The sequence below is a fragment of the Pterocles gutturalis genome, unplaced genomic scaffold (assembly GCF_000699245.1).
Source record: "Pterocles gutturalis isolate BGI_N339 unplaced genomic scaffold, ASM69924v1 scaffold17850, whole genome shotgun sequence".
Classification (NCBI taxonomy): domain Eukaryota; kingdom Metazoa; phylum Chordata; class Aves; order Pterocliformes; family Pteroclidae; genus Pterocles; species Pterocles gutturalis.
Genome location: NW_010146567.1, coordinates 1 through 10,781, shown reverse-complemented (window position 1 = coordinate 10,781; position 10,781 = coordinate 1). Strand labels below are relative to the sequence as shown.

Sequence of the window (10,781 nt, the reverse complement as noted above, 5' to 3'; positions counted from 1 at the left end):
GGTCTCAACATATGCTTGTCTCAGAACCACTCGTAAACAAATAACCCTCTTCACTGAGACATCTGAATGCCCTTGTTGCCTTCTGAGAGAAATAAGTTTCTGCTCATGCAGAACTCTTAATGATCTGTAATGGAAGGTCTGCCTTCTGCTGTCCACCAGCGTCTTCATTGGAAATTTAATTATTTCTATTAGCCCTAATAGAACAGTAAGAAGTAAAACTATTTGGATGATGACTTTGCATAATAGTTTGGATGTTCCAGGGAAACACTGCAGGGAAATTCAGTGTCATAATTTATATAGCTTCTGCCTTTGGATGCTGCTTTTAGTGCTCTCTTTATGAAGCAGAGGCTGGGTTTCAGCTCGTGTACTAGTCTAGTTTTATTAAAATCTATAATAGTTCACTGTAAAACCTCAGTCATTTTTTTTCCTTCATACTTTCTTTCTTCCAGTCTTCACTATGCTAAATTAGCCTTAAAATTAGTCTCTGTCCTGATTCCCTATTTTCTTCTGCTTTGTACGCTGTATTTTAGTGCATGCTCTCTAGTAATTTAGGCCAACGAAGGGTAAATGCATTTGTTAGAACACAGTCAAGCTATTTACACTACAGCTAGATGAATTTCATATTTCCTTAAAAACCTTCTGTTAAGGGAGTCAGTTTCTGTGGAAGCTAAACAATACTCAAGCTCGGGTTAAATTCAGTTAATAGTTTTGTCTGCACACGGAGGAAAAAAATAGTGCATGCATTTCTGTGTGATGGTTTTATTCCAGAAATTCTAGTGTTTTGTGGGGTTTTTTTGTCATTTAAAGCTTCAGAAATAGTATGTACTTCCTTCTATTGTAAAGTTAACTTCTGAAGGTTAGAGTACTTGAATTGGTAGGTTTTGCTTAAAATTGAATGGACTGCTTTAAAATCAACTTGAAATAGAAATGCCCCAGAATTTTTCTTACCCCTAGCTGGCCGCTGAATTAAAATGTCATTATCATAAGTTTACTTTGAACTGGTATAACAATTACAGTAGATGAAATAAGTGAGAATCAGGCTTTTTTTTTTTTTTTTTTTTGCAACTCCTCTTATACAAGCCATGAAATATATTTCAAACCTTTTATTACTGTATTGAAACGAATATCCTGCATAAGTCATTCCTATTAATGAAGGCTTAATAGAGTAACTCACATTTGATTTGTAACCAAAATGACACAAACAGCTAGAAACAGATGACTGTTTTTTTTCCTTACATGTAACAAGAACTTTGCAAAATACTAAGGATGGCTTTGTGTGGTTGGAAGAACATCTGGTTTACAGTGGCAGGTCATACTGAACTCTGCTATGGATGCTGTTAGCTGTCTTTGCTCTACACCTCAAGTGAAAGTTTTGTAATGGATGCACATTATAATTTATGCCTAAATTTCTAATTTTGGGTGCTCAAAATGACGGCTCAGTAATGAAATCTGAAAGGGAATCCAAAATGTTTGAGGCAGCACCACATCATAAACAGATAAAGCAACTAAGCAAGATTAATGTGTGTGACTGTACTTCAAGGAAGATACAAAAATGGGTACAACGTACATTCAAGGTAACAGTTTAAGAATGTTGCAGGGAAGAAGTATTTCTTATATTTCTTTGCTGTACAGTCTGGTGCTTCGAAGCAGCAAGTCATTTGATGTCCCTACATTTGCACATCTGTAGATCAGCTTCCTCAAAGACTTGCCACTGTAGTAAGGAGCTCACCTGTGTACCTGGAGCAGAAGCGACTTGTTGGGTTGACAGGATCATGTACTGCACAAAGGAGACTTCCAGGACTTGTTCCAACTTGCAGAGAAAAAACACGTGACAAATGTATACCTTCTGATATGAATATTTCAGAAGTTCTCTTGAAGCCCTTAGAAACAATTTCATTCCTTTTCAAGGAAGTAAACTAGAAAACTTGTCATGGTCTTTAAGAATAAAACTGTGGGAGTGAGGAAGGGACAAAAGTGACAGTGGTATGCAGCTGACACGAAGTGAGACAAAGCACTTCCCCCTCCCTCCCACCCTCCTAGTTTTACAACACTGGATCCACTGGGCAAAGTCATTTAGAGAAATGTTTTCAGCATAAGTTCCACCTCTCTTTGGAGATAGATGACAAATGCCTTCTTCTAGGCCAGATACAGGCTGCCCGAAGCAGGGTGGGGTGGGGGGAACAGACCCTTGAGTTTAACTTTCTTGTATTTTGAGATAATTGATGTACAAATAAAATTATTCCTTCTGTCTAGTGCCATACCCCAAAGCAGTCTAGGATCATATAAGAAGCACCAGGAGATAAGATCTAGTACTAGTGAGATGCCATACTGATACTTGATGGCATATACCTTACTTGCTGACCCACAGGCATGTTCGCACTCCCTTTCACAGCAAATATGCTTCTACTTCTCAGAAATCTGTGCATCACTTATACTGCAGCTAACTGGAATTGATTCAAATTAATAATCTTTAATAAATTAAGACGCAATTAGTACTGAATATGCAAAATACTTAAAAGGTGGGCTTTTGAAGTCTATTGCTAAAATTAATGCTTAGATTACAGGCAAGTTCTTTGCAGTTTCCTTTTTAAAACAGATCAAACTCTGGCTTCCTGTGAAACTTTTCACTCAGGTTAAGGGCTGGAGAGGGAAAAAAGTTAGCATAGTGTGTCATAAAATGCAGGTAACTTGTAACTTTTTAGAACAGTTTAGCGTGACTTTGTATGTGACTTAGCCAATATATGCTTTCTTCTCTTTGTGTAAAAGCATTTGGATTTTTTAAATTTTAAGATCTGCAGGGCTAACGGTTTGTGACAGGAGTTGAAAAAACTGATCTGTGACTCTTCAAAGCCTCTTGGAAGGCTTGAATTTGGAGGAAGGAGGGTAAAGAGGGAGTAAGTACTAGGTAAAGATGTGTGAAGAAACAGCTTTTAAACACTCTTCAGCTTTTTGATGTCTGCAAGATTAGATTACAATTTCCCTAGTTTCTCTTTTATACTTTACAGTGCCTTTTAATTTGACAAGTTTACTTTAAGGTGAGATCAATAAATTAATGTCTTAGTATTGAAATAATCAGTCTGATGACAATTTAAAATATTAAGGCAAAAGCCTGTTGAGATGGTATGGTCATACTGAAATACTGTGGAGGAATCCTCTCCTTAACATAGTTTTAATTTTAAAGCAGCTGAAAGACATACATGCATACTATCAACGTCTTCTCAAGTACATTTATTCTACTACTCCCACATAAAAAGTAGGGATAGAGATCTTGTTTAAAAACCATTACAAAGATATAACTAACTATTGAATTTGGGTTGTCAAAGAGATCATTTAAGAAGGAAAACCAGTCTCTCAACAATAAGATAATGCCATGGGGGATGGATGATTATCCATGAGATAATTTTGTTCCCAAGTACTGTAAATCTCAGATGCTTTCCCTTCCAAGCCCAGCACCCTGGGGTATGAGAGTTTATTATAATTTATTTGCTACTGTGCATTGAAGCCAAAACACTAGGGTATAAGATATCACTTAAAAATGCATCTTGTTTTCTCAGTTCTCAGTGCTGGTAGGTCATGTAATTTCTAAGACAAAACGGAGAGGGTCTTTAAAAAAAAAAAAGGCAGAACATAACACACACCTAATGAAGTTGTAGTACCTATGTCAGTTTCTTACTTGTGGGGAGGATAGCTCAAAATGTTGAAGTAGCCTTCTTGACATTGCAATTCACTCCTGGTTCTTATGTAAGACCTTATTTAACATCAGACCAGGGACAGACTACTCCTTTTAAAGGTAAGGGTGTTCTTGAAGGCGAAAGACTATTAGGTCTCGTTATCACAAACAATAATTCAAAAAACTTAAACCTTCTTGAATCCTTACAGAAGTCTGGCATCAGAAATATTTTTAAATAGATATTTAACAGAGCTTTTCTTCTAGGAAGAAAAAGGATTTATCATGTAATAATTTCTTTATTATTATCTCAAAACTAATTGAGAAAAGGGGCAAGATTTTGCTGCCACAGCCTAACCTTCTGGATACAGCTTGCAAGCTTTCCTGTTCTTCAGAGCACTTTGCTCTGAAGATAATATAGAAATGCGCTCCCCTTTTTCTTACGACTGGAGCCCTGCCCAATGGCTGCAGACAAGCAATGCTGTTTTGTTCTTTTAACCTCCAACTGAACCAGGGATGAGAGTCTGACAAGCTGAAGCGGCATTCTCATCCTGCTTTAACTGGGTCAGCTTTTTTGATAAGGGCCAAGTGAAAAAAGTTTTTCAAAATACAAACACTGGAGAGAAAAAAAAAGGAAGAAAATGGATTAGTATCTGGTTATTTGCAAAATTTGATGGTGTTTTCTTTTCCATTATAGCACATGTGTTTTTAGCTGCTGACAGCTGGAAAAAGCTAGACCCAGAGCAATAGGAAGACAATTCTGATATCCATAACTCCAACCATGAACTCTGTAGCAATACATTAACCCAGCCTCCTAGCTGACTTCCCTTTAAGAAAGCTGAACCTGAGTGCTAAGTCTCTGTTGTTTTTTCAAATACTTGGAAAAGTACTTCCACTGGTTAATGAGCTATGCGATAACAGTTTAGTTACTTTATCCACACCTGCCTTAGCAACAAGCAGAAAGTTATCCTCTGTGTGAACGCTAAAAATAGTTGTTTTTCTAAAAAAACCCCACACAACAAAAAAACCTCCACAAAGTAAAACAAAACAAAGAAATATAGTCAAGAGCATAAAAATCCTCTGAACAAAGCTCATGCTCATGAAAATCTACCTGTCAAGTTTGCGTGCAAAGTATTCTTTATTGGAAGATTCTTGTAGGCAATGCTTAATATGTGGTATGCAGGGAAGACAGACAAGAACCTACTGTGTGCTTTCTGTCTCTCTTTTTACTTTACACAGCAAGGATAATGTGTATATGTGTGTACATAAATAGATATGTGTGTCCACTGAAAATAATATAAAGTTGAGCTATGACAGTGACCTGCTTCACCACAAATTAAACACCCAACAATTTCTAAGAGAGGGTTTTAAGAGGGTTATCATCTCCAAAAGATTACAATAAGGTAGCTGAATCAATTGTCTGGTTTCAGGTCTGCAAGCTGAACTTAAAACAAAAGTGTACTGACATGTTTATTTTGCTACCAGGCTAGCTGAAGTGGTCTGAAACTTTCAAACTTGCCTGTTTCATTATTCATGTAGTTATCTTTATTGCACAATAAGATAATTTGACAAATTAAAGTCCAAAAACTGGTATAACTGATGTTGCAATACTGGTGCACTCTGCTGCATGCAGTGATGCTAACATTACGGAATAAATACTTTAAATACTCCAAGGAGATAAGCACTTTCTCCTACCACCAGAGGTACAAATATTTAACAATATACCAGCATTTGGAAAAGTTCCACTGCCACCTGCTTATGTAAAATGAGCTGTGTATGATAGAAACAGGTTCCCAGCATGTTACAATAATTCAATTATTTGCTTTTACTGTTTTAGAAACCAGCTGTATCCTCCCACTAAGGAATGTGGAGCGTAGCCCACAAAGTATTTTTCCGGTCCTACCTCTAGCATTAAGTTTTGAGAGGGAAGAAAGGAAGAGCTTAACTTTCTCCAACTGTTCATACACTCCTGCAAGACAACAAATGCAAAGCTACAACAGTATGTTAAAATGGTTTTAAGTCAGTTTATATTGATTTCTAGAACACGTAAGGCAACCAATTTAAAAACATTTTATCCAAGAAATTTGATCTGAATAATGAACCCTATTTCATTACAGATTAAAGCAAGTGCAAAGAGATCTATGCAGGAGGTCCTTCAGAGAAGCATCACGAGTCCCATGAGTTGTGGTTCATCTACTTTTGGTTTCTTGGTTGTGAGGCCATGTACAGTGCTACTAGACAGTAGATAGTCCCGCCTATTGTTAGAGCCATAGTGGTCCGATAAAGCAGCTTATCTGGAACTCCTCGTTTCAGGTGTACTGGCAGTCCATCTGCTTTCTGTGTGGGAAGAGTTTAAAAAGAAAACAAAAAAAGAAATGAACAACCATACCAAGGCCATAAGGAACAAACCACCTCAGGTAAATTAAGAGCCTTCCATGAGGGAAATCGCCTGACAGATAGGCTATGTATAATCAAATGTATTATGTGTTTTTCATTTAGCCAGACAAATGCAAAGGCAAGTTAATTTTATTAGTCAAAGCTATTAAGTGCAGGCAGAAAGAATATCTTGAAATATTTCTAAAGAGGACCTGGAAGGGAAAAGTGTCACTAACAAAAGAACGTGAAAATAAATGTATAAAAAGTTATTCACCAATTCAGACTGACACATTCCAAATGAAAGTGGCATGTAAGAGAGAAAAGGGAATATTATATTAAGCATATTCTTGATGTTGTTTTAAAAAAAATCTATACTGGGTTTGTTTTATGAAAACTCCTAATACACTTAGAAATTACACAGCTAACAAACTGTCTGTAAAAACTTTACTGTGCTCTTCTTATACTGCATTATAAACAGCTTCAGTAATATTCAAATTATACATAAAATTTACATAAAACAGTAATGATCTGCTTTGCTCCTCCAGACCTGCTTTAAGGCATACAATTGGATTCCCAGAGAGAAAGTGCTTCCAATAGTCAAATAATATAATAAACATCTTCTGAAGCCAGCAAAAAGAGAGACAATGTTATTAGACTTTCCACTTTCTGTATTCACCTCCTCTGCAAGGCATATACACCATGTAGTATAGCACACAGGTTATACTGTACTTGACACTTTCTTAACTAGACTTCACAAAAGTTTGGTATTGTAGAATGCAAAAGTAGTTATCCACATTAAAATAAGGAAAGATATGTATCACTCTTTTTTTTTTTAGTTACTCTCAAAAGTTGTTGTTACCTGAAAAAGTTTCTGTAGGTCTGGCACCTGGTTTTTACCCAAGAAAGAATCTGTTGCTGGTAAATCTGAAGCAAGTTTAGTTGCTGTCCCACAAACCAGAGATGGGGATTCAGTGGAAACTATTGGTTTGAGTCCCTGCATAAATAAAGATTAAAATATAAAGCTATATAACACTTGCAAATGTACCAATTGTCATGTTAGGCAGGCACACTGCCAGTCATTACAAGGATACACTACAAAAAACCAGTTATCTAGTATGAAGACCTGTGACAATGAGCTAAAGACACGTTGTTGACTCACTCATTTTTTCAGCTGCAAGTTTGGGTCAGGGCTTAGCAAGGACCATAGAAGCCTCCTTTCTGAATTCTTCATGACATAAATTTGTAGCTATCGTATGTTTTTCTATGTTGGTGCTTGGTCCAAATTGCTGCTTGTTTTTTGCACACAGACTATCTAGGGCTCTGTCCAAGAAACAGGATTAGAAGCAGGGAATCACTGACGCTTGGGTCAAACAGAGTGAGGAGACTTCAATGAACTCTTCCTCCTGAATGCTGCAAGCAGTAGCCATAAATAAGTGGCTACTTATACACCTACTTCAAACAGTTCCATGATAAAGATACTTCTTTCATCATTCCTAAACTCACAGATAGGGGACTTAAAAATGTGATTAGGAACCTCTACCATTTGTTATTAGCACTAAAACTCCTGCCTCTACAGAATACCACCTGGATGCAAGACACACTCTACAGATTACTGTTAAATAGTGAAATCAGTCGTGTCAATAACTGTAAGTTATCACGTATTTTTTTCAGGCTTTAGAAATACATTCCTTTTCAGATAATTACAAAATCCCCATCTTGTTGGAGCAAAAGGAGATTCAAACCTGTCTCACGTGACTAACTTCATCATGAAATCAAATGAAACCATTTCAGAAAACTCATATAATCATCAGTGCACTGTTGTAAATGACTTCCAAAGCAGCATGGTGCCAGTTAAGAACATCATATAGCAATTTAAATAAAAATAATTGATATGGTTCATTGGTTTCAGGAAGGAGTACAACAAAACACCTGCTGCAGAAGAAAGACTGTTCAGTTTGCCTAACACAGACACTGCATTAATCACGCCCCCTCACTCTGACATAAAATTCCACTTGAATTCCACCCATGAATTGTGAATCCTGTGGTCAGCTCCAACCAAGCTCAGCTAAACTAGTGTAACTGTGTGGCTGTTCCAACTGGGTACTTGTCTGTTTATTGAGAGGAAGTGGCAAGTGCTTTATCTCACAGCCAACTGCTTGCTAAGATTAGTGTGGCTGAAGAAAAATCCTCAGCAAACATAAGAATTTCAGTAGAGATCATTTTTCAAGCAAGTCATTAAGACACCTTAAATGACCCTTAATTGGCAATTATATGTAACATGACCAAACCTGCAGGTTTATTTAGTAACATCAGTGTCTCACTACACTCGAGATGGTACTGAGGAATGAATGCCTCTACGCATTTAACCTATGCTTCATAAGAAAATGTTTCACATTGATAATGCCTCTTCTGATACGAAGGTGTTAAATTTTTATTTCTAATAACATTAACAGGAATTTGTTCCAATTCTTGGACAAAGTACAGCAGATATACTTGTGTAAAACGGTCAACATCAGCTGATTTCATCAGCATGCTATAGCAATGACTTTGTCAAAGTCCTCAATGAAAGGTCAAGACAAACGTAGCTAATCCAAGATGACAAACAAAATTCTCTGCCTAACCCTCTGTAAAGTGTGTTTGTTTCCTGTCAGAGGTCTGAAGGTCTTAGGACCCAAAGTATCTGTTGGTTGGCCAATGTGCTCAACATTAAAACAAACTTATGCCTTGCTAGCATAAATTCCCACGCTAGACTCGTATTTTCCTGATAGTTAAGGATTTGGAGCACAGTTTAAGGAAGATAGCACCACACTTAATTTTTTAAATGTTAGGGGAATTGCTCAGACAGCAGAGCACATGAGAAAGTAGAGCAAACTGAAGTAAGGACCAAAATGGAAAGAGAAAACAAGAAAGAAACTTAAGCTGAGAACTATCATTTCAGAACATGCATTGAAGTAACTTTTATTAACTTGTTGAACCTAGACATTTCCAACCTAAGTAGCAGGTCCTTCATAGCAGAACATCCCTCACTGGACGACATTAAATATATTTTTACCACTAACACAAGGATATTTTTAGGTAGGATCACTTGAGGCTTTGTTTGTATTGGGATGATACACTTAAGTAAATGTGATTTACTTTTGTATGTGATTGTGTACATTTTGGGTATCACCTACAGCATAAATGGTTACCCATTGTAGTTTTGCAACTATGAGCAATTTACAACAGCTAAAATCAAAAGATCTGTGGTTTGGTGGGGGTTTAAATAGCTACAAGCAAAACAAGTTGTATCAAGTGAAGATAGGGTAGCATGACTAAATTTCTACTAGGATCACGGTCAGTCTTGAAGAACTTGTGAAAAGTTCATATAGTTGTCCTCACCTGATGGCACTGGAAACTGGTCCCAGTATTTGTACTTTAAACATGAGACACCTCTTTGAATTAATAGTTTTTATTGTATTTGTAACGGTTATGGCAGTCACTATCCTCCTAAATACAAGCAGTAGTTTTTAACCTATTTGACTCCTTACCTGTACCAGCTGAGGGAGTTCTTGTTTATTCAAACACGCTAAATTGTTCACACTACATAACTCTGTTAAATGCAAAATTAAGTCTTCTACGAATGCTAATACTAAGATGGAAATAAAATATAGGTGTCAAACTAAGATTTTTTTTTTCGTTAGTATAAGCTGTTAGTTAGGTTACTGTCAGTGAAAGAATTTCTGAAATATATTTTGACTGATATGCTGCAAGCCCACAATAAGCTTAAACCTTCATCAGAACAATACTCCATGGGGAAGCATCACAATGTAACAGTACAGAATAGCGTGAATTATTATGCTGCATATTTGACCAAACAGAACTTGAATGGCAGGGATGTCTTCATTTTTCCAGAAACATCACAATAAATAGAAGCATAAAGAGCAAACCAATTCACATGCTGAGGTACAGTTTTATTAAATACAGCAATTAAATCAGTAAGAAAAAATTTACTTTGTTTTGGACTTAACATCTGCTTACTCATATGATTCCTTTCATATTTTAATCTCTATTTATTGCAAACAATTTTAGCAGACTGATGTGCCTGAATGTGTCACCTGTGAACTGAGTCAAACTAAAAAATAAAAAAAAATTCTAACAAGAAGTTGGTGTAAGACCACCGTCTTGTGACAAATCCATATTATAAATCTTCCTACTATTACTTAGGAATCTATACTGATGCACATAAAAGCAAACAAGTTCCATGATTTCTTTTCACCAATATGCAACTCTTCAATGTCTCAAAATGGCTGATGTAACCAGGATCCATTCCCCCCTCCCTCAGCTGCCCTCCACTCCCACAGAATTAACCATGGCCTTGAGCTATAAAGTAGGGAGGGTATGAGCCTATTTAATGCAACATTTTACCTGTATATGTTTAGTAAATATGTCGGCACCATACACAGGAAAAGCTGTCTTTGATTTTTCTTTAAACAAACATCTCTAAGTGTGTGTCCTCTCTAGTAACGGTTTTAAAGCTTTCAGGAATCAGTTTTTCTGCAGGCACAGTCACGAGAGGGAGACGAGCTCCCCTGCTGCTGGGAGTCGCCAGCTGTGATTTCAGAACACCCCCAATGCCTGTGTCCTGGCAGCGTGTCCATGTCTTGCTCTAACACCCAGCGTATTCCCAAGCGGAATCAGGAGGCGCAGCGCCGCACCGAGCGCCGGGCCGTGCCCAAGGTCACGGGACAGGCCGGGTTCG

At 37.1% G+C, this 10,781-nt stretch overlaps 1 protein-coding gene across 1 annotated transcript; it reads right to left on the bottom strand.

Moving 5' to 3' along the window:
• Nucleotides 1-5,650: 5,650 nt before the first annotated feature.
• Nucleotides 5,651-7,043, bottom strand: LOC104460350 (cytochrome c oxidase subunit 7A-related protein, mitochondrial). The gene is made up of 2 exons (XM_010085793.1): nt 6,903-7,043; nt 5,651-6,004 (listed from the first exon to the last, which is right to left on the bottom strand). The coding sequence occupies exons 1-2, from the start codon at nt 7,041-7,043 to the stop codon at nt 5,861-5,863; spliced, it is 285 nt and encodes a 94-aa protein (XP_010084095.1). The 3' UTR covers nt 5,651-5,860.
• Between the last annotated feature and the right edge of the window lie 3,738 nt (nt 7,044-10,781).